The 25,428-nt window shown below is 36.3% G+C and overlaps 1 protein-coding gene across 1 annotated transcript in view; it reads right to left on the bottom strand.

Annotated features, from left to right (window-relative positions):
• ANGPT1 (angiopoietin 1) overlaps positions 1-25,428 on the bottom strand; it is a 163,460-nt gene that overhangs the window by 18,175 nt on the left and 119,857 nt on the right. The window contains exon 7 of the mRNA XM_062568260.1: positions 22,216-22,382. Within this exon, the coding sequence (XP_062424244.1) occupies positions 22,216-22,382 (167 nt within the window). The remainder of the gene's footprint in view (positions 1-22,215; positions 22,383-25,428) is intronic.

The raw sequence follows: 25,428 nt of genomic DNA, 5'->3' as shown, positions 1-25,428 counted from the left end.
ATATGAATTTCTGAGAAAATATGATGACAGATGCCATTCTTATGAAATTATAAGGCCACTATGAGGAATGCAGCAAACAGATAACATTCATTTAGAGAATAGCAGTTTTCCATGTACTTAAGGAAAAAGGCATATTAAAAAAAAATGTGACTGGTACCTCTTATCTAGTATGAATGTTAGAAATTCCCTCAGCATTTTTTCCATATGATATTGTAGCACTGGCAGCTTGGGATCTTTACAAACAGGCGATGAGAAAGAACTCTCTTAAGCTTGTTTTGCTTTTCACCATTCCTACTGTCTGACACATTTTGATTATCTGCAGTCTCTTGAAACTAAAACAAATTATTGTGTGGAGGTATAGTTCTAAAAAAAGTTACATAAAGATCTATGGCACAGACTAAAAAAACATTTCAAATTTACACCAGAAATTTTTTCTTTTGAAGTGATTAGATTACCTGGACTTTCTCTGTCAAACATATACAGCTTAGATGTGTTCGCACAGTGTTTGATGAGTTTTACAGATGAACCTGGGACAATTATTATACATTCTAAAACAATTGTATATTACTGGAACACTCAGTTATAGAGATTGCAGCATGGAAAACGAACGAGACATTAAAAAACTAAGAAATAAAGGTAATTATTAATCCATATAAGAGAGTAGTGTGTTAAGTGTTATTAAAAGTAAAAGAAATGGTTTCTGCTTCAATGTTTGCTTTTAGAGCACTTGACCTCAGAAATAATGGAAAATATATATATTTTTAATGGTACTAGTAAGAGATCAGTAGGACTCCCAGCATGCAAATTTCACCTATTTCTTTCTCTAAAATTTTTCATTTAGAGCTTTTAGAGATCACTCAGTCCTTCACTTAAAGCAGTGAAATAGCAAAGATATCTACAATGCATACCCATATTTGAAAGTGAAATAGTTTGTGTGTAAATCAACAAAATTTTATTAGCTCCTAGCAAATATTAACAGCCATCATAAGAGATGAAGAATATCATCTCAAATCACCTGGATGTTCATGGTCTTAAGCATTTTAATGAGTTAAGATCCCACTTCATCACTGCAATTTCAAGTGTCACTGTATTGAAGATTTGGGCATAAATCTCAAGGACCTGGAATTCATAAACATGAGTAAAGGTCTAAGTTCTTTAACCATTAAATCGAGAGAAACAGGAGTCTCTGAACAGGATTTAAAAGATTCAACATGATGAATGGGGGGACGCATCAAAGCTTCCCTTTGGAAAATACCAAAGAGGGATGCCTCTGAATTCCCACCTCACTTTTGTCTCTCTCTGTAGGCTAAAATGTCTCTCTCAGCAGCCCTGTTTATTCCACTTGGCTGGCAGAAAGGAATCCTGAATTCTGATCTTTCCTCGGGGGAGTGATTCTTAATTTTGACTGAAAGGGTCATTGAATAAAATGAATGAACAGGGATCACAATCCTAAACCCAGGATTTCCTATTCTGAGTCCTCTCTTCAGTGGGTTTCCACTTCTCCCAGCTTCAATAGGAGGGGACTGCACCTACGTCTGAGCCTCGCACTTAACCTGCTGGTCAGCACATGCTCCTGCACTGTGGGAACATGTCTACGCGGACAAGTGCAGACAAATCTAAAGTCACGCTGTCTGTCCTCTGTGTTAGCTGTGTAAAAGGCACCTTTGTTTTTACAGTCCATAAGATTGCCATTATTCTGTCCTCTAGGCTTGAAACATCTGAGGTCGAAGAGGGAATTTAACTAACATTTCCCATAAGGGCCCTTAGATCTTTAATCTGTGGTTCATATCTGCTTCGGTTTTAAAAGCTGACTAAGAAGGAAGTGCAATGTTTGTTGGCTTAGTTTGCTACACAGTTAACTAGCCAGATGATTTTGGTGCTGATAACTCATACTGCAAAGTAGAAGTCCCAGACAGTTGTCCGATATAAAATTATATTCTAGAGGTGCTTATCTTTCTCCGACGATTGCAAAGATAGGCTAAAATGATCATTACGAAGTCAATAACTAAATTTTAGACAGTTTCAGTTTGGTGAAATGAATTCCAACCCTAAAAATGCTGGATTTCCTAAACAGCTGGGTAGACTTCTTATGAAATGTGTTAGTTACCTCAGTTTCATTTACAGTTGTATTTAAGTGCTTAAGTCCTTTGTGAACCAAAGGCCACTGGCCTGGTTATTTAAGATGACTTAGTAAGAGGTTATGCTCAGGTTATTCTTTTAACTCTAGACATCAATTATAGTGATAGCAAGTAAAAAACAAACAAACAAACAAAAACTCCCCCAGAACCCAGATAGGAGCTTTCTTCTAAGTTCAGATTTTGGTTCAAAAATTGTTTTGATTAATTACTGAGGGATCACAAATCATTTATTTATCAATGGATAAAACTTAAGCAGTGATATGTATGTATCAAAGTAATATTAAATGTCATTAACTCCTAGATAGAGCTACAGCATCATCCACCTGGGAGTTCCCTGGGAGTTTGAGCTGTTCTGGGTTGCAGAGTGTGCAGCAATGTAGTCGGTACTATTATTCTTAGGATTATGGTTAGATAGCCTGGGCATCTGTTTGCACACCCTCTTCTATAATAGAAGAAAAATTCTATCTAAACATAGCTTACTTTTCAAGGCAAAAGTCTTTATCTTAGGCTTTAGGGCAGTGGGTTCTCTCCTAATGACAACAAATAAACCAAAACCAAACCCTAATAGTTTTGTCACAAATCAAAATTAGGTAACTAACAAGAATGTGATGGAAGGTGAGATAATAAGCAAGCATTAGAAGCAAATTAAAAGCCACTCTTAAAGAAAGGGGAAGATTCTGGAGAAACAAAAGAAAATACACAGAGTGGAAGATGATGAAAAACTTCCTAAATCACTTCATAAAATCTACAGGTTTACTGACTCATTTATCAGTTCTGAGTTGCAAGAACTGTTCACCACCTTTATTCCTGCTACTTCGAGAATAACCGACCTAAAAGTACTAACTGCATGGATAAAAGAATGTCACAGCTGGTTTCTGACTTCAGAAAAACAGCAATATTATCCAAAAAACCCTAAAAACAATACTAATACTTTCCCATTCCTAATTTTAATCCAAACTCAAGCAACAGAATACATAGTATATTCATGGACTCTTTATTTAATTTAATTTTGTTCCTAATAGAGTTGGAACTCTGCAAACAGTAGGCATGATGCCTCTGTAAACTGTCAAAAACCTGAATAGCAAAGTAAGTCATTCTGACAGCTCAAACAGATTTTTAATTTGGCTCTGAACTTTCTTGCTGCCAGCACATGAAAATAATTTCCTCCCACAACTCTTTAATAAAGGCATAAGACAGGATGACCTCTGTATTTCTCCTCTGCTGCTCCATAGCAATGACTTACTTCTATAATTATTAAATTTGACATTACTGCAATTCTTTGCCCATTCTCCTGTTGAGACAAGTGAAATGTGCCAGCTACTAGTAAAGTCACATAGCATTATTTCACTATATCCAGAGTAAGAATACCTATCTTCCAATCTGATGATAGAATTACTTCAGTAGAGCCTGTCTATGGGACATCAAACACTGTGTGGCGTTACAGGTAGATCCTTTCATGGGACTGTACACTACTAATGTAAAACTCTTTCCTCTCTGAAGAGCTCCATGCTTGTGCTAATTTTATCTTGTGTTAGAGCTGCTCACACCTGACAGGTCACAGGAGAGAAATCTGTCAGGAAAGGATGCTTTAGTTATGCTGGCTGAGATGTGGGTGTCAGTTCATATCCGTCAATATACACGAAATACTGGCACACATTGCAGCAAGCTGCGCAATCGGCTAATGGGCTTTGCTGTTGTACCGCATTTGAGTTTATAGAAATAATGCAACAGACCTGAATTTTCCTATTTTAAGCTTCTTCTCCAGCAATAGACTCAGGTGCCATACTCCTTGGGATGAGATTTAATGAGCAGGGATAATTAAGACATCCAGCTCTACTGACAGACAATGTTTTTTCTACCATAAGGCAACCAGTTTATCATACTGTTGTATGCATAAAAACGGTGCTTTGTCACAATTTACAAAAAATATTTTTAAATATGTTCATTCTGGACAGTCAGCAAGAAAACATACGCTTCTGCTGCTTGAAATACATGGTACAGAAGCCACAGAAACGTTCACTGCAGCAGCGTGAGTTGCTCGGCTTGGAGTTGACGTCAGTAACATAGTGGTGATGGAAAGGAAACATATGGCAACCCTGTTTTTTTTGCTGCTAACAGAGAGAGGAACATATTTAAAGGCTACCATGACAATGAAGTGTTGAATAGAACCAATTCCCTGTACTCTAATCTCTCACCAAAGTACAGAAGAAATACATTAATCTGATACAACCATTTTCTGTTAAAATTGTTTCTCAACACCATATTAATTAAAATAAAGTTACCTACCACGTTTTTTTTTTTTTTTTTTTTTAATGGAAGCTTGAAAGTAGACCTTTTGGTTTACAGATTCATTACCTCTTTTATTAATGAAAAGTTAAAATCTTCCTATGAAAAAAACAGAAAACCAAAAAAGCCTCTCACGATCCAGTCAGCTCAATCATTCTATACTAGATATATCTTAAGATTTCCTGTTCCTACAGGAACTACTTTTGTCTTGATTCATGGCTATATAGCACATACTGTGTTCATTTAGAAAGAAAAGGGACTGTATTAATTTCAAACTTAAAATAACTAGAGATGATCAATGTTTTAGACAGAGATATAAACACTGGGCATACACTGAGATGATAATGCAAATTGTTTTGATAGTGTTGAAGATGGATGAACTTCTTAAAAAATAAAATAAAAAAATAGAATTTATCTGAACATTTGCCCAGGACTCAGGCAAAGCCAAGTTTAGAAAAATTTGGTTAACTTAAAATATAAAAATATTTTTCTCCCTAAACTACACTTCCTGGGTTTTTCTGAAGCCAAGAACAGAAATGCGAAAACTGATTCTCAAGGGATGTTCAGCACAGAAATACAGGGACCCTCCAGAGAAACTCTTTTTGAAAAATTTCTAAGGTTTGTATAAGTAATCAGACCTTCTGATGCTTATCTTTACTGAACTGCTGAACCTTGTGACGTTTGGGTACTGCTATTTAAGGGATCTGCTTTCCACCCTTGAAACTCGTGGAAGAATTTCCTTAGAGCTCAGTAGACATTGGTTTGAAATTTTGTTTAGTTGTAAATCAATTAATTCTGCTTGAAAATCCAGTAAAAAGACCTACGCAAATCTAGTAAAATTTAATTTTAATGATTTTTCTAAAAAATCTCACAAATACAGTTTGTTGAAATTCATGTAGGTGGATTGTAATAGCAGATTTCATAAAATGTATGCCTTAGTTGTATTAAGGGTGAAGCTAATTACCCATTGCCGTCCACATGGGTTGTACATTATCCTAATTGCCTGTTTTAGATAAAGTAGAAATGGGGCACTTCAAGTATCAGCATGCTGATAGTGTTAACTTTTACTCTGATGACTATTGCAGAGACATTAACTTCTTGTTACCCTACAGTATCATATCATTGAAAAATATTTAATTGTAGTTACAGGTCACAGTAAATTATTTATCATATAGTTTTCTTAATTGAAAGTCATTAATTATAAGCAACTGGAAAGGTTAAAAACTTAATAGATATGTCTACGTCAAAAATGTATGCAAATCTTTCACTGTGCTACATTGATCTTTGATAATTAATATGTTAAAACAGTAGTGACTCAATATACGATTTTTTCATTTTGTAAAGAGGGTCTGTGATATTATGGCTTAAACGACCTAGACTTTTGTTATGAGCAGGAAATATATGACAGGTCTGTACAACAGAGTTCTGCTAACTAAACATTTGCTATACTACATGTTTTTGTTTGCAGTTAAGAAAGGAAAACTCTGAAGATGCCATATAAATGTGTTACTTATTCTCCATATACATTCTCCATATGCAAAAGAAACTATGGTCAATTGAATTTTCTTATTTTTCCCTTTTTGTTCCAAAACAAAATATTTGAGGATTCTTATTCTTAATCCATACATATCTTGTTATAATATCAAGATTTTTTACAAAATTAAGAGGCTTAAAGCCTTAACAGTTTTAGAAAGTTTTATCTGTACATTCAAAAATTACACATTCTCACTATTTTCAGATTCATTGGAATTATAAACTGCTGTCCTCATTAGTAGAAAACTCAGTAGTTCATTCAGCCCTAAGCTTTTTCTTATTGGAAAGTCACTTCACCGAACTGCATGAGTTTTATTCAACATTTCTCATTCTTGATATTCCACAGTTTAAAAATATATATTTTTTAGTTAACCAATGATTAAAAATAAATTCCTAAGTGGAGACAGTTTTTATTACACCTGGATACTGAGCCCTCCCCTTTTTTTTTAATTTTGAAGGTTCAATCAAATGTTTGCACAGCACTACAGAAAACTGCATTCTCCATGAAACAAGCCACTCTCCTAAGACTTCAGAATACCTGTTAGAGCAGAAATTGATGTGATACTTTAATTGATATTGGCCCATTCCTTAGTATTAGGCTATTTCTCTGAAGTTCTCTTGTCATGATAGCATCTCAGGTCACAAATCAGACAGTGAGATAACTAATTCTTCAGCAGGCCTGTCCTACAGAAACGATGGAGTTCAGGAGTTCTGTAGAATACCACAAATGATTCAGTGTGCTGTAAGAGCAAGTGGTAAGAGCCAGATAAGAGAGGCTCAGAAAAATAAGAGCAAAATAAAGGAGGAAACAAGGACCAGTGCTTCAGACAATATCTTAAGATTCCAAAGATTTCGTATAAAACAAAGTGAGAAAATGTCCTTAAAAAGATGTCCCAGAAAAATTGCAGAGTCCAAAGCACCTCCTGTGAACATCTGCTGTGGTTGACTTCATGAAAACAGTTAAACTTCTACACAATGAATATGAAATGCTGTCATTCTGATCAGGAAACTACTAAGTCCTCTTTACACAGGTGTATGTTGCTTGAAGCAGTATACAGCAGCAAAGGCTGTGGCTAGAAAGGCAATGAGAGGCACACTAGCTTGCAGAATTCATGACCTGAGACATGAGTACTGAGCTTGCTTTCTTTTTCCCAAAGAGAATATTGAATGAGGTGTAATCTGTAATCACCACTAAGAAATTATTCAAATAACAGATCTGACGTATCATCTAGATCAAACCACCTTTTCACCAAGTTTCCACTGGCACAATAGCTAATTGAAACTATATCTTAGGAATATTTTAAAACATTTCTGGTTTTTTGTTTGTTTGTTTGTTTGTTTGTTTGTTTTACCTATGAAGAGCTTGTATGTAATAAAATGCGTCATTAATGATAGAAGTGGAAATGGTCTATAATCACTTTTTCATTAATTTTGTTGGACTGTTTATACTTTGAAACTACACAGTACAATCATGTTTTACAGTTGTGATCCTCTGGGCATTTGCAGATCCTGTTTTTGAATTTTTTCCAGTGTTAATGACCTAATGACCCTCTCAAATCATACTACAGCATTACTATAATGTGGCTGGAATGGAATGAGTTTGCAGCTGCCAACAGACTACGATTTAAAGAAATAACTTAATGAATAACACATTAAAATAAATATTTTGTGTTCTGCATGAGATTTTCAAGATTTATGATGGCGTTTGTGTCAGGAGATGTATGCTTCCCGCCGGGTGAGTCCCGGAGGAAAATACAGAGTTGTTTTTTGGTATATTATTTTCAAAGTTAAATGCTCATCAGGATTTTCATTCACATACCTAAATTTGAACCTGTTTAGTCCTGATGAAGAAGCCAGTTCACAGTTTATGAATTTATACTAGTTAAACTAGTGAGCTTATTTTGCTATCTGGGTACTCAAACTCATGACATCAGTAAACATTAGGAGTGCTGAAGAATCACTTTTTGGAGATGACAGGAAATTCAATCATTTCCACACATGGGAAGAGTATAAGGTTGTATTAAGGACAATGTAATTGTCATGATCTCATTCTGAATGTGATATTTATTTTTTTATTTTGATGTCAGCTCAGAGAGTGTATAATGGTAATGAGGCAAGAATGACTTGACCTTCAGTGAGAGCTCTGGTGGCCCTGACTCAGCAACGTACTTAGTATCTGCTTAAAATAAAAATTATTCCTAAGTGCATTGCTGAATCAGGGCCTAAGTACACTCTGACAACATTAAAAAAGAGTAGAAGGAGAAGAAAAAGAATAAATATATGGGGGAAAGAAGGAAAGGCTTTTCTTATTCATGTAGGATAATTCAAAATAGCGGTAAGACAATTATTTTTTACATTAAAAGCTTATAATATGGAAAAGAGAATGTAGCATAAGAATGTTTTTATGCTGAGATATGTTCCACCCCCAGCCTGAATCATTTTCAATGGCTGTGGTTTGGGGCCACAGATAGCCTTTAGTGGCTCTGCCTTGCAACATACTATATTCATCCTCTGGTCTTTATCTCCATTATCATATAAAGAATGTGTTTTTATTCCAGATGCAAGTACCTAGGAAAAGGTAACAGAAATTGTAAAAGTGACAGATACACAGAGAGTTTCTGTGAAATGTTTGTAGTCTTTTGAAAAATAAATATTGGCTTCACTGTTTGCTTGGTTTTCTGAATGCAAAATCTCATTTAAAAAATGCCAAAATGAGTTATGTGGCACTAAGACCTCTGTAGAAAAATATAAACAGACTGTTAAAACATATTTCAACTCCCTTGGCGTCATTTGTGGCTGATAAACAGTCATATATGAGTGAAAGGTTCACTGACTGCCATCCGTTTATGATCCAAGTTCTTTACTGGTGCCACACTGACCAGGCCAACAAGGATCACGATGTCTTACACGCTTTTTCCTCCTAAAAACCTGGGTCATGACCTCATAGGAGCTGTGATTCAGAATGATGGTTCTCTCTTTCAAATGGCATTGAGATAGGTACAAATAGGTCTTGTTTTAGTGCAACCAAATTATAATGCTAAATTAACAGTAAGTAGCACAGAAATAGTAAGCATGTACTTGGCTCAAGTGTGGTGAGCTGTTCATACACTGATTTAAAACTGAAAATGCATCAGCCTCTAGTATCTGATGAAACAATCCGCTCTTCTGCTGAAGACTGGATTCTCTACGGCATCAGACACTCATTTGTCTTTTCTTGCTAGTTAAGCTTTCAACGTTATTGAGTATCTCTTTCTTCCACGATAATAAAGGTTTATTTTAACTTAGCAGACCTACTAAACAAAAACTTAGATAGCATCAGATAACACAATAGTTAGGCAATGACCCTATTCGTAGGTTACCGTGGTAGCTCTTTATGCCTCTGCTTTGTGCTCTAGCTCAGCAACTGCATTGCTTCTATAGAACAAATAATGAATAATATCACTTTTTATTACCATTATTTCAGAGGGAGATATAGCAAGTCAAGTATGTTACCATCTGGTAGAAACAACAAGAACAACCTCTTTAAGACTGATGCTCTTTGAGATTAATGTAACCACCAAGTCTAGGAAAAGCTGGGATAATCCCTTTCCCGAATTCTTTTCAAGTCTCTCTGATTTGTTGACTTATGAAAGAATTGAACTCACAGAAAACATCACAGTGTTTTGCTGGTATTATCCTGAAAATATAGTGAATCAGTGTAGAAAGTGTTCTCAGAATTAGGCTCTAGATACACTTACCAGTAGAGCTGTTAATGATAAAAGGAAAAAGGCTGGAGTAGGTTGGCCAGGCAGTTGGTAACAGACTTCAGAGACTTTAACCACTAACATACTAGATTAAATAAGGGTCACTCTAAGAATTCCTACATGTTTTTTTGCAGACAGATGAAAGCTTGCTCTGTCCGGTCTCTAGGCAGACATGAGCTCATTCTGCCTACACTCCATCCTGGCTGGAAGCTGTACTGTCACACACACTGCGACACTGAGCCTACTCACAGGCAAGATATATTAGCCTGGGCTTGGCGCCACATCAACAGGTCTACCCAGCTTCTGTTTAGCTCAGAGTGTGGGCAGAGGGAACCAGCACTTATATGGGCACAGACAGCGCACATCCCTTCTTTAGAAGTTGCGTAGAGCGGACCTTGAGCCCTTATCCCTTCCTGCTTCTGCATCCTGGAGAATTTAAGTTTCACCATTTAGATAATGATTAATATATGGACAAGTCAGTAAAATTTCCAAACAATATTAATTTTTTTTCTGGAGATTCTGTTACTGATGCTAAGTAAATTCTTCATGATCTTGTCAACACTCTGTGGTCTAAGTATAGAAAGCTTATTCACCCATGGGAAGGACATAGTTTATCTAGTAGAAATCAGAGATCTGTCTCATTCTTTGTATCCGAATTTCAACCTTATCTGCTCAACTTTTGGAAGTGTGATCAGGTTTGATCTAGATTATGACAAGAATCATGTCCAGGTTAAACATTTTGAGTGGGACCTGAATTTGGTTCCTGAAAATGTTCTCCATGTCCTAACAGCCACAGGTAATAGTAAGAAGAATGATACAATCATGGAATCTGCATTAAGGAAACTTCTAGCTATTTAAATACAGAATTATTTTGTAATTCTGAATTTGACTGAGATATTTTTCACGTTCTGCATTTTACTTCTGAATTCACAGTCATGTAAAGTTTATGCCCTTAGCTCTAAGATTCGTTATGTTCAATGTTTTACAAGATTAAATCAATGCATCTGTGATTAGCAAACAGCGATGAAATATTCACATTGTGATACCATATCCATCTATAACTTTTCACATGTTCTTGCACGTACCTCTTACACTTTGTACACAAATTTTCACTATGCTAATCTACATTAACTGGGGCATTCTGATGATCAGTACAAGTTGCAGATAGTTTCAATATTTAAGGCATTATACAAGAGCTAAGCTAATTCTCAACAGTGAAAAAGTAACAATGAGAATTTGCAACCGCTGTTAAAGAAAACCATTGTAACATTTAAAATTCATGATTATATTATATTATATTATTATAGAAATAGGGCCAAATAGCAAACAGAACTTGTGTCCCTACAATAGCTAGATTGAATTTAAATGCCATTTAATCTTGGAGGTTTCTAGATTTCCTACACACCATAGTTTTTGTATAAAAAAAATCCTGGTGGGCTGCAAATATGCAGAAGTGTCTCAGTTTCACAAGATTCTTTTATTCAGAAACTGCTTCATGTTAAAGCCTAGCTGAGACAAAGAAATTAGATGTTACTTGTTTCATCAATGCACTATTTTCTACACTAATATAAACATCATTAGGTTTAAGCTCTTTGTAAAATGCTTTGGCAGAAGTAAATTAAAGAAATGAATAGCTCTTCTTGGTGTTATTAAAGGGGAAAGTAGGAGCTTTTACCCTAAGAATAGCAGAGTCCATCCACACAAGGATTTTACAAACCTTGCTAAAATGCTTCTTTGACATTTTCTTATTACAAACATATGAGGGTGGCATAAAGCAATAGAGGTTTAAAAGAGTAATATTCTTCAAAAATAATAATACGGGTTACTCATTATCAAGATAAAATTAAGATGAAAGTAGTTGTTTCACATAGGAGAACAGAAAATAATGGACATTACCTTAGAAAAGCCTATACAACTTTCTCCTACATACGCCTGTTCAAGTTCATGCGCAGCTGCCGTATACTTGTCTCTAAAAGCTGGGGAACAGATGGTGAGATTCCCCTGAACTACTGTATGTAGCAAGTTAGTGTGCTACCAAGTTTCCATAACACGCAATATGCTCTACACAGTTCTCTCAGATTTGAGGGCCTGCGCAGTAGCCCTCAGCAGAGATATCACTATACTGTTTTTGCTTTGCACAATATTTTTCTCGCACATAAGTCTACTAAAACAATGTACTCTCAGATCCTCACCAGCTAAGAAGCAGTAGAGCTGCCAGCGGTCGTTACTCTCTACTTTTCATACAACAGAGTGGTTTCATCTGAGTGGTAACCCACCACACGGCTTTATCTGCTCAGGCAGAGAAGTGTTTAAAACCACAACGCTTCCCCCACAAACATGCCATAACCAACAGCATGTGTCCTACTGAAATTGTACCACTGTGCAAAAAAATCTTTCAGGACTCGTTGAGCCTTGGAGGGCATGCAGCAGTGCAAGTCTGTAGCACAGTTATTAGCGTAGCCTTCAGAGTTCAGGGAAAGTCCTCACTGCTTCATAGTGTGTTTGTATCATTTAATCAAAGGCTATTTAATTCAAAATGCAGATGTTATCCACGGAGCAGGAAACATAATCATAGAATTCTCTCTTTTCCCCCCTTGAAAAGTAATAATCTAACTCTGTGTTCTACTCATCCACTGAACAGAGAATTCTTTCCTGCACCGTATTAGAGCTTCACCAGGATAGGAAGAAACTGCTCCTTGGCAGCATAGATTGCTGCATCCTCTTGGGAAGTAATAATTGTGATCTAGATCCCCTCTGGCAAATGTAAGCACTAACAGGGGGTCTTTTATTTCTTTCCTAAGAAGAGAGGACATTGTCTCCTACTTTCAGGCTGTGGGCTGTGAACTGCCAATGGATGGATAAATGGATGCTTTGCTATTTTCAGAATTTCCTAGTAGCTAACTCTGTGCGGCTCTCTGCTCCTCATGTTGCCTGACTTGGCTTTCAGTCTAAGGAGCTTATCTCCCCCCAGGCATGCACAGAGAATCAAGTGTCCCAGTCGGAGTCCTGCACTCTGTTTCTCGGGCTCAGGAGCTTAAATGTTAGAACTGCAACTCTTTATCTCACCTACCTGTAAGAAACCATATCTGATTTGTGAATGTGTATTTAAATTCACTAAATCCAGGATAATGTTTAAGTGTAGTAAATTGTTAAGGAACAGGATTTTTTCGTGCCTCAAGTAATCAGTAGTTTGAATTAATGTGTTTATTTTATTGTAGATAAGCTTTGGGGGAAAATAAGATACTTTTGTTCTTACTCATATATTTTCCTTTTCTTAAAAATGAATCCAGGAGCCTGAAGCGGGAGATAATGACATGCCCACTATGTCCCATAGAGATAACTCTGGTGAAATGTATTGGAAAACAAGCTTCTTTCCAGCCCTGTGTTTGAAGTGTTCTCAAACACCAAAAGAAAGGAAATTTTCTAAAAACATAAAAGAAAAATCAAACTTACTTTTTGGAAGATTCTTAACAATAGCCTACCAAAATCCCCTAGAAGGTGAATTCTGCAGGTACACAAAAATGAATATATAGAGAAGAACTATTCAACTTTGGTTGAAGAAAATATATCAACCTGGAGAAGATGACTGAAAATTAATCAGTGGTGGCAAACATAGGAAAGAAAAACAGGACTGAAGACAGTAACTGTTTAGACATGGCTTGAGGGATCTAATAAAACAGACAAAGTCATATCTTCCTTATAGTGATGAATAAGTGACTATGCAGAAATGATTAGATCATTGTTATATTAGATATATTCTGAGTAACTCATACTGCCTCCAATATGAGTTTATTTCAGTGCAGCAAGATTGCTGTACTATCAATAGTATATACCCGGCAAATCAACCCTGGTACTTTCCTAATGTCTCAAGAAAAGACTTTCCCAGAGTTTATGGGACACCTCTGCTGGTTGTCCCACATACCTAGACACTGCTGCATTAGGAAGTTCTGTTGTGATTTGTGACATGAAAATAAATGTTGCAGGGGAGGAGGGACTAATAGTGCTTTTTAATAGATTCTGTCTGATAAATTCTGCTGCTCCAAGGCTAGTCTTACCTACATGGATTGACATTTGACTTTCCTGGAAGATAGAGGGTTTTACGTAGACTGAAAATATAAAGAAAATATTTTTGTTGGTTGATGTGGAAAGCTGAGGAGACTTGGGCTCTTCAAAGTATAAAACTTTTAGTATCTAAGTGCTTACAGCATCAACAGGACATAAAGACTAACGGAAGTACTCATTTGACATGGAATTGTTTAAGATTAAATAATATTAATGAGAAAACTGAAAATGTCTAACACTTTAAGAAGAAATAATGTGTCTTCTGTGCATGAAAGTGTTTTTCACATGACATCTATAATGTCTCTACTTAATACAATTCCAAATTAAAATGTTGGATTTTCTCACTTTTAAAGATAACTAAGTTATAAGCTAGAGAAAAGTAATCATGAGTGCCTTTCTGAAATCTGAATGACGCGTAGTTCAGTGAACTAAGTTAGTACAAGACTTCATTGTTTCTTGGAAAATCAATTGCTATACTTTATATGGACAAAAATATTTGGTATTGAATGTCTGTTATATCAGGATTCGAGTTGTGGCTTCATGGCTGCAGCCCATCCTATTTCTTCACTCAGACCTGGTAGACAGTCACTAGCTGCTGTACAGTTGCCAGTTATGAAAAGATGCACCACTTCACGAAGGACCTGTTTTGCTAAAGTGACCCAGTTTACTTGCTTTTTCAAGAGACTACATATGACAATCCTTCGATGCCAGCAGTTGTCCCTGCTCCCTGCCCCACTTCTCACAGAAACAGGCACATGATGCTGGGGAAGTACTTCCCTACTCCTAAACCCAAAATTCGACACAGCGAGCCTCCTCATGCTCTTGGGATCCTCATCATCCCTCTGTCATCCTTTCCCATCTTTCTCACTATTTGCTTTCCCTTCATTACTCAGTCAGTCCTTTACAGTATTCAGGAGATACATGTTCTCACTACACTCCTCCTTAACACAGAAAAGGCAAACATCTCCCTATTTATCCTCTTGCTTCAGCATAGTCAGGGCTATTGTATAGTGAACTACACATGAGCTTTATAAAGGTAGAAGTGGGAAATGATCAGCTGTGGGTGGATTATGTATATAGGGATTTATACGGATTAAGTTAAACTTTATTATTCATAAACTCACAAGTATATTTGCATCAACTTCCAGTTAGTCAAAGAAAATGCTGTATTTCTTTCCTGCTTACACTTGGACGTAGCAGACTGTCAATGAGCTTTAGTCACTGATATAATATAACACATTGGCTTGCTTCCAGAACGACCACCGGTTAATGGGCATCACAGAATCTCTGCGCTTCCAGTATTTAGACTTCATGGAAAATTGTTGGATTCACAGTGTTCTTAAACAGAACAAACTTATTTCAGCCAGATATTTATACATACATAGAAACACTAAATCTTTGTTCCATATTATCTAATTTATATCATTGTTTTGTGAAAAAATAATAAATACTTTTTCAAATCATTGAACGTATGCATAGAACAGATCTCATTCTGTTTGTTAACAGGATTCTGCATGGATATTTCCTCTGAAGTAAACTTGCAAACTGAATTTCAAGCTTCCAAAGAAAAATAAATTACTGTAGGTTCAAATTTGTTCATCATGTATATTTTCGAGTTATTCTGTAGTTTTCATATTTGGCAAGCAGATTGCTGGGATCTGAACATCAGACTGAGTCTCAAGGGATTTATTTCCTTGCTTTGCTACAGATTTCAGAAGTGTCCTCCAATGTACATTTTCTTTCCCATTTGAGAATGGGGCCTTTGAAGGCTGTGATACAAATAAAACACAGAAGAAGCTGAACAGATGGCTTAGAAAGACTTTCAAGTCAGACTGATATCCTATTTTACTAAAACTGCTAAGTGATACAAGAAGAAAATATGTTACTTATGGCAAATGCATCACTGAAAAGTCTGGACAATAGCAAAAACCCACATCAACATTTAAAAATGAAAATTTTAGGGCACAGAGGAGAGTGGCAATGGCCTGTTTATGTCCTATTTGTAAGACAGCAACAGTCTGGAGAAAATATTTTTAAATTAAAAACACATAAAGCCAGGGGTCCCCCTAAAATCACTCTCTCAAATAATAATACTTTTGCTTATTATGGCATTATCACTGGCTGAATTTAAAATACTATACAAAAATAATATTTTCTCCACTTTACAGAAAGAAAAGTGAGAAATTTTTGTAACAAATTCAAGTATTAGTTCAACAATAGTGATTAAATAAATCAATAGGCTCCACCTTAAAAAAAATTAAAGATTAACATTACATCGAGGCCTCTGGCTCCAGCTTACCTACCTAGGTTGCCTAAGAAAACAGATAAATGTTATACTATTGCTGAAACTAAATATACAACTCTTAAGCAAACAAGAGATGCAAAATCCAATACTCAGTCCACTAAAAACGCCCTGCTACCAGCTCCCATAAAGTCTAAGAACTGTTAGTTTACATTCAACAATTGATGTTTTCTGCCAAAGCAAAGCCTAGGGAGAGACAGTATTTTGGAGAGCTAGGAACTGTGCTACTGAGGTTTTTATAACTCACAAAACCATGTTAGTGTCTAATTCGAATTACTGTAATGGCTCGCCATCCTCTTGGCAACAAATTCAATTTCTTGCCACTGAGGACCTGTACAATCTGATTCTCTTCTACATAGCTGATATTTTCTTATCTACTTGTCCCTTGCTCATTCGGCTAATAATATTAGCAAAACATCCATTCCATTTTCTCACGAGATTTCCTAATCTCCTTCACATGCTGCTTCCTATATGAATACCATTCTCCATAATTTTCAGTATCAAAGGCCAGCCTTCACCTTAAGACCATGACTCACTCACAGAAGCTAGGATGCTATCGGTCCTTCCTCAGTTTTCACCTACAGCAATCCCAAAGTCCTGCCCACCTGAGCATCATCGCCTAATCGTTTCATGGTATTCCTCCACAGATGGCACCAGACACAGTGAGTCATTGCATCAGTGGAATGTTCTTCTAAACACAAGAATGGCTAGCTGCAGGAACAGAGTGACAGGGAAGTGAGGATATTTTCAACCTCTCTAAGGGTTCTGGCAATATAGCTCTAGCAATTTAAAATTTAACTCCCCCTCTCTCTCCATCCTAAGCCTTGCTTGGAAGTGCTGCTCCTGTATCACACATAGCAAAAGCAGATGTGTGTGCAGGCTGAAATTGCCGTTGTTCAACATCCAGCATCGGTATACATCTGCCTTCATTAAGGCAGGATGCTAGATTATGAATTGTGGTGCCTGAAATGCCAGCACATGGTTACTTTTCTCATTATTTCTGGAGGACGTGAGGACACAGTTCAGAGCAGTATTGTGTGTCAGTATCTGCACAGCTCCTGAGAATAGCATAGCAAGCAATATCAACAAAATATCAAGAATGGATTGGGTAGAGTAGATTTAGGAAAAGAGGATAGGCTATCTGTCTTCTGGAAGCCTTTTCCAACCTAAATTTTTATAGCTCTATTCTAATCCTTCAGTTACAAAACTTTGCACTAAATACAGGCTTTTAAGATCTGACTGTGCTTACCCTATGAACATTTTATTTGCCACAGTGCAAGACTCGCAAGGAGACTGACAGAGGTAGTTTTCCTGGTATTTACAGATAGCTCGGTCTTTAATCATTTTGAGTGGATAAGAAGTGGAATGATGCACAAAAGGAAGTTAATCGCTTAGGTACTTTCAGGTTACTGAAACTTTCATGTAAAGTGCTATCCTGATTATTCTGTGTCAGTTATCATTTATCATAATCGCCCATTTACTGCTTCAGTATTCATATTCTCATCTCAACTTTCTTCTTTGGGATCATCTGGGATAAATAGATTTTATTTTGCATTCCCAGAAACCCTTTTGGAGCTGTCTCATTTTGAAAGAGAAATAAGTATATTTTTAATATACATGTGTTTGGCATTACCCTTTTTAATCATAGATTCTTTAGGCTAATAAAAAGTAGTAAAGAGAATACAAACAGTGCAGAGAAAAAACAGAACTCTGCTGAAATCACCAACTGGGAGTTATCCAGAGTGAATCAATCTTTGCACAATGTTAAGGCTGGATTTTGGAAAAACAGCATGAAAATCATTTTCCATATTTTCTCAGACACACTTTATTACTTTGCAATATTTGTATTCCTTTTTAATTTACTATATTCAAACATTAGACTTGGAACCTTAATATATTTTTTTAGTATCTTCCAAACGTGCAAGGTACTGCCATAATATAAATGAAAGTTGTTCCTTCTATAGCTTTTCCTTTCATTTCATTACCTTTTCTCTGTTTTAGATCTCCTTGATCTACTGCCCAGACCTGCCTGCAGAAGTGGGTATTATTTCTACAAGTTCTTAGTGAACTTGTATTATTTGAAACTAATATAGAGTACAGCCAGTCTATGGTCACTTGCTTTTGCAAACAGTGTTGAAGAAGCAGCGTTTAATGGGGGTCACTAGCAGAAATTCCTAAGGGCTTCTAAAATAAGAGAGTATCTAATTTGTTTGGCAGAATGATTTCAAATAAATAGTAACTGAAGTTTTGAAAAGGCGTGCTGCTTCGTGCTTGATGTATTGAGAGCAAACATGTCAAATGCCCGACAACTGCAAAGGAAAGGAACTGTGAGCATGAGGTTGAGAACCACGCTTTTCAACTTTAGAGGCATCATTTAAATTCATAATGACAGGATCCTCAGATAAAGAGAAGAGAGCATTCTGTGAAGAGTGGCCAGCTGTTTAGGGGCCAGTAATCAGGCTTTAATTTGGCCTGCCTTCTGGAGTTGTTTCTATCACAGATAGTGATGCTGGCAAGCAAAATAAAGAGCTTTTACATCATAGGATGCATTCTTGCAGTAACTTCTCAAAGAATCCAGCGTCGCTTTTGTTTGCAAAATGTCTGTGGACATATATCTGTATGGACTAGGCTCTAGTGCATTTGTCAAGCACAAATAACAATTTAGATTTGCATGTGGCTTACACTTCATTATTTCTAGAGCTGTCAGCCTGTAACTCGTTTGTTTTTGTTAAATGTTCAGATATGTTTCAGGAAGAAATGAATGGGGAATTCATTTGAAACACCAAGGATCAGCATGGAGGGACAGAACCTTTTCACCTCTTCATGTTTCACTGTGCTTGTTCCAGAATAATGGGAATAGGGCTAACCCCCCATTCCCTGGACAAGGAAATTCAGTTGTACCTTAAGGAGGCCACACGGATGGCTTTAGCCAAGCATGTTCTGATCTTTTATTGGACTATAGAGTAAGATAGAACCAAAATTTTAGTCTTTCCTTATTCTCTAGACAAATCCGTACTGATATTTTTGGAAATATGGCTTGACTATAGACAGTAAAATTCAGCCCTGTTACCTAATTTTTTACTTTTTGAGGCCTAAACACCACTTCTGTTCAGATTTCTATACTTTCAAAGTTCTATTTTTCTTGTTCAACAAGAAGAATTCTCATAGACTAGTTTTCACAATTGTTTCCATGTTCAGAAAATACAATTTATACTGCCAAAACATCCGGAGATCTAATCTTTCTTCTAATGAAAGCGGATTTGCTTTCTTCTACTAAATATTTCCCTGTTCCTATAGATTTCCTTGAGACCTAAACTCATTTGGGATGATCTTCCAGGGCTTCTTTGCTGTTCCTCAACGTATTAAATCTAACCTATTTAAGACATCTTCAAGTGCCTGTTTCATCAGCCAAGACAGATATGAAAATTTGATCCCAAGTCCCTGAAAGGAAAGATGCCCTCTTTGAGACACATTTTATTATAGATGACAAAATACATATCAAAATATTACAAAGAGGTTACATCTTGGGCTAGGGCTTGTTCTTTGATCTTGAAACTAAGTTCATTTCTGAATGGCTAGACTTTTTTCCCCGATAAAATAATGTGGATTTGTTCATAGTCTGTATTAGAATACAGACCCTTCAGGACTGTTGTTCAGGATTTGCCCAGGAACGTGCTAGCCGGATCAGGCTAAAACCATTTCATGAAAAGGTTAAACAATTAAATATATAGGCAACTGCATATCATTTCTTAAGCTCATGTCCTGGTCTTGGTAACTAGTCAGCATCAGAGGCAGCCTCAGGTCATAATCCCCAGTACAAGCTCTCAATAGGACAAAAAAGAAAATAGCCTTTCTTCAAAACTGCTTGCATCTTCCTTTCCTCTATGCACCTCAGATGGACTTACGGTCAACAGAAATCCCTTAGGCATTTTAAGGTTGTTCTGCTTTCTCATCAGAAATACAGTCTAGCAGTGTAAAACAAAATAAGAAATTCTCTCACTGTTTTGACGTGAATGAATGCAGATGAATCCTGAAGAGAACAAATCCTTCCTTATAAGCTTTAATATGTTATGTTTTCATCTTTCTTTCTGAAAGACAATACTTCCTCAACAATACTTATTGTCCCTGTTCAGTCCAGAAAAAAATGTGAGTGATAATGACATTACTTTTGTTAGCATATTTAGCCGCTATAATTGACCCTTGGAATAATACCTTAAACTTCTCTGCTTTTGGTAATAATCTTTAAAGATATGTGTAACTTTGTGCTCTGCCTTTTTTCCTCACCTCAAGAGTATTTGTTTGATCTTTTCCTCACATTTTCAAACATCTTTGTCATCTTCTTCTAAAGTTATTTTTGAAGCTCCACATACTGATCCACTTTTCTACTGTTGTTTTTTATGATTCATATAAAAATTTCAAGCCTCTCTTTAGAGAACGTCCCTTTACTTGCTTATTTTTTCTATTAGCCTACGGTCTCTTCCGAATGGGTTCTCTGCCTTCCCGAATCACAAGAAACTGCATGTCGTGGACAGGACCACACAGGACAATGACAACTGACTGCAGCAGTTTGTGCACCTTCATTACTGCCAAAGCTGTCCAGAGGATCTCAGAGTCTGAGAAGAGCACCTTAAGGGTTCATAGTGAGAGTCAAGCTGTATATATTCGCCTTTACAGTCAATGGAGAAAATAGAAGTTGATGGAATATATCTCATTCTGAAGGACCCCAAAACATCTAAAATAAGCCAGAAGAATCATATCCTTGAAGTTCCTGTTTCTCACCACGGATTACAAAGTTGAAAGCGATTAGATCAGTTGTAATTCTGCTTAAATATTTTTTTAAGTAACTGCTTGTGATGCTTCTCTGACTAAAACTACTTTACCTAGTTATTTCATTTGAATTGTGCTGAGACTCAGATCTGTAGTTCACATCCAGTACTTTTACTCAACTTATTACACACACTGGTCTGAATATTTTTACTTCTACTCCCTCAGAAAGAAATCTAATACGACTCAATATTGCTTCTTTTCAGTACATAAGAGATTACATTATATAGCCTTTTTGACAACCTTGAGTCTTGAATTACACAACTCTAATTATGGAGTTGACCTTTCTGTGCTTTGTGATGTCTTTCACACCATGCAGGAACTCATTTCATACAGTTAACCTCTCAGTGTAGCCTTTGCTCTTCTATACCACGCAGTAATGTCCTCTGACAAATTCAAGAGGAGAAAAGCAATGATTTGTGTCCCACCTGGATAGAGTCCTGTCAGCAGAAAGAGCAAATTGCTCTCACTTCCATTCCTCTGGGGAGCCTGGGAGGTCAGCATTTCTGGGAGTCAAGTTACTAGACTTTAAAAATCTAAATATCAACCCTGTTTTGCATTCCGTAACTTGAATGTTTAGTTCTGTAGTATATTTGTTTCTATCCTAAAACTTTTACCAGCTAAGTGTGATGTAATAAATAATTTGGGATATTTTCTGTGTCATTTTCTTTCTCCAAGGTTTTACTGTCTAAAATCAAGCAATGATTTTAAAAAGAAAAAAAAAATTAAATCACTTAGGATCAACTTTACCACCTGTTTCTCCAAACTTTCTTTAAAAGTTATCAGATTTTAAGTTTTCTGTTTTTTTTTTCTTTTTTTTTACTTTAAAAATATTTAGGAGAAAAGGGTAACAGGAAAAAAGCTTTAACTTCATATGCCTTTTCCAAGCTATAATAAATGGTATGTTGATGATGATGAATCAATGGTATCCAGTACTGGTCATTTCATTATGCATTCTGTTTCTTCACTATAAGATGCAGCATTCTGTCCATCAGACAGAAATCTTCCAAGTCTTAATGAGAAATTTGTATTTTTTTCCCAATCAAGAAATTTTGACTTCAGGTGTTCTTATATGCACTAACAGTTATGAGTTTTAAACAGTTCTACCAGGCAATGAAATCAATAAATCATTCCTTGTTCTCAGATATGCTAATTTCCTTCTAACCTTCCATCACGGAGAAATTAGTTTTCTATTTTATTTTAATCCTCTTTATTTACCTTAGATAAAAATCAGTACCATATTATTATCTTTTCTCATATTTAACAAGCACACAATGAACAATATTTACTACTCAATATAGTCAAAAGAATTTGAGTAGATTCTTACCTGTAATTCTGCTTTTCATTTCCTATGTGAAATCTGTCATATTGTGAATATGCCCGGTTTCCTTCCCAGTCCATTAATTCAATTCTTAGAGAATATTGCCTCTGACTTGTTATTGCAAAGATAAATTCATTCCCCAGCCAATGTTCACCTGATGGGCTACCAAAACCCTAGAAAAAAGTTGGCAAAATAACTAGATGTAATTATTGTAATTGATAAAATATTTATACAATAGTAAAATCATCATTGCATTTTACCTATACATTCTTAGTGCTAGCCTCTTAGCTTTCTGTGTCTCACTCAGTTTGGGCATCTCTAAAATAAGTCTATCAATACCTACCATGTAGGGTTGTTGTGCGGTTCAACTGATATTTGTAAGGGTAGTTGAAGTTATCAGTTGAAAATCACTTTCCAATTACAAGATATTAACAGTATGATACTGTATTTGTACATCCTTTAATGGCAATGCTAGACATAGTCATCATGTTTCATATGAAGCTAGCTATTTAGCACTGAGACTGAACATAATTCTGCCATAAACTATAAAAGGTTATAAAAGGTTAATTTAGTCTAGATTATACACTGAATTTCAGTTAATTGCAATCTATAGTTCATGCTTTACTATCCAGAAGTACAGGAGATCTTTTCTTCTCCTGTTGAGTATCTGCCACAACTGAGGGAGGTTTTAGTTTATCCTCTTCTAATAAGACTTTCTGGACAGGATACTGTCTGTGAGTGATCCTCAGTTGTAATACTCATTTACCTCACTCATGATGCAAAAAGGCTCATAGCTTGTCTACTACAAAGCTCATTTTTTTCTCATCCTGATGAGGTGTGGATAAAGTACCTGTATGTGTGATATTGCTTTGAAATCTTTAACTTAACAGGTAAGGAACACTGGTTTAGACTATCCAAAGCAAAGGAAAGAGCGTTGTAGCTTTATTTTCTATGAATGAAAAATAAAAAATAGTTTAAATATTAAGGTAACTAACTCAAATTTCATATATTCAGATGATCTTGTTTCCAGTTAACCAAACTACACAATTTTCAAATGCAGAAAAATGAATAATAAAAATATAATTAGTTTTCCAAATGTATTCCTAGACCTATATTTTTGTGCAACTTCCAGTTTTAAATTTTGTTTAAGTTTTAGTGAATATTTTAATATATTATATTTAAAAATTTTAAAAATGTAATAAATTTAATTTACCATATATTTAAACTACTTTTCACTGTAAACTATTATCTGTCCCAGATTATAATCTGGGATTATATCTGAGAGCTCTTCGTTTCATTATTTTGCAATTAAACAATAAAACTCATTTAAACTTGTAATCTTTTCTTCAGCTTGTGAAGAAATTTCGATATGATTTTTTTGTGCTTATCCATATTTTTTGAGCTTGGAAAAATGGAAAGTGAAAATCTGTGATTTTACTTATACTGATGTGCCAGGAGTGTCTGTAAAAGACCCTTATGAAAATTTCCTGATCAAACTGAACAAAGGATGGCATGATTTTCCTGCCTTTAATAAAAATTCACCCCCAATTACTAAGTTACATCTGCCAGATGTTAGAAAGGAGTAATAGAAAGGAACAACAGAGCAATTCTCTTTTTGGCATATAGTAGATTGCCTTCCACATCAAATATTTTCTTTACTTATTAATTATAGGAAATTACTATCTCTTCACATTACCTACTACACGATTTAACAGATCACATTTCCTCTTTGCTTCAAATGATGAATTAAACTATGTGATCTGCTATTGACCGGTTCTGTATAATTTTCAGGAATGAATGTGAACATTTCCAGAAAGCAAATCTTTGTTAAAGCAGGGCATGTGAAGAAACTTTCTTGGTACTAGAAGCTGTTAACAGGGAATGTGTTTGTGAGATCTTTTGCTACAGCATGGGCAAGAGATCAGTGTCTTTGTACAACGTTTTGGTCGCTCCTCCTGATGTAAGATGGAAACCCAGAAAGCACAGTCCTTTCTCTCCTTCATTCCCTATTGCGCTGCCCTGCCATGGTCCTGGCTGGACAAGCAGGGATGAAATCTGGGCTCTCCAGAGGTGCCCATGCAGTGTCACTCAGCTGCAGCGTGGCTAGACTTTACTCAGGCAATGCATACATATCCCACTTACAAACTGCTAAATAAAACTTAATGTGATGGTTTTAGAAACTTCAAAGTTTACAAGTGGATCTCAGAAATATTGAAAGGAGGCATTGCCTGCTGTTCCCAAAAGGGATTACCCACTAGCAGGAGCAAGCACCCAAACCAGGAGCCATGTGCATGTTAGATTAGTGGATCTAGGCAAGCCTTAGGTGTTCACTGACTGTGGAGGCTGAGAGGATATGCCATGCTCAGCTCTGCCCAGTGCGCTGGTTTGTGTTTCAAGCAGGCATGTCTGCCTTTTGGCTCAGAGAGCATCAAGTGATACCCATGAAGAAAGTGTCGTGTCTGCAATTCAGTAGTCTGCGGTAAGTCTCACAGAAGACTGAAGCTGAAATATAGAAGGATGTGTTTTTTTTTTTTTTTTTTTTTTTTTCTTTTTTTTCCTGCACATTATTTCGTCACAGCCCACACTGGCCGTATCTAATGTTGGAGATATCTTGCCTTGCCTACATCAACCTGCCAGTGTGACCTCCTCCTCCCAAGCCTTCCTGTGGTGATTCTTTCATCTCCCTCATCTTCAGCTTTGACTGCATTCTCACGCCTGTTTGACTTCATACGTATCTGACTTCTTAAAACACAAAGGCTTGCCCCTCACCGTCATAGTCATGTTCCTGTCTGTAGCCCACATATTCCCCTGATGTTTTCACAGTTTTCTGTTTGTCCCTTTGTTGCTTTTTTTCCCTCTTTCTTTTGGCTTTTTCTGGCTCTCACATGCAGAAGGGCAGAGCAGCCGCTCCTACTCTAGGCACTTGGGAAGTGCTGCACTGGAAAAGCCAGTGGTTTGCCTTTGACGTCCTCTGTCACCAGTGGTCAGGGCCATGTATCTGAGAGAGAGGCAAAGCATACTCTGCAGTGACCACCCAACAGGCAGTGTTTATCCCTGCAGCCAGAAGCCAGAGGTTGATTTATCATTGGAGAATAGGTGTTTATGTGCCAGCCAAAATATACCTTTTTGCTCTCTCTATGCTTTCTTGCACAAAGAAGATTTACTATTATTCTCACCAGGTCTCTCTCTTTAAAAGATTTTTGGGAAATTCCTTCTCCC

Source organism: Rhea pennata, chromosome 2, assembly GCF_028389875.1.
Source record: "Rhea pennata isolate bPtePen1 chromosome 2, bPtePen1.pri, whole genome shotgun sequence".
NCBI lineage: Eukaryota > Metazoa > Chordata > Aves > Rheiformes > Rheidae > Rhea > Rhea pennata.
The sequence above is the reverse complement of the archived record's forward strand: the minus strand, read 5'-3'. Positions and strand labels throughout refer to the sequence as shown.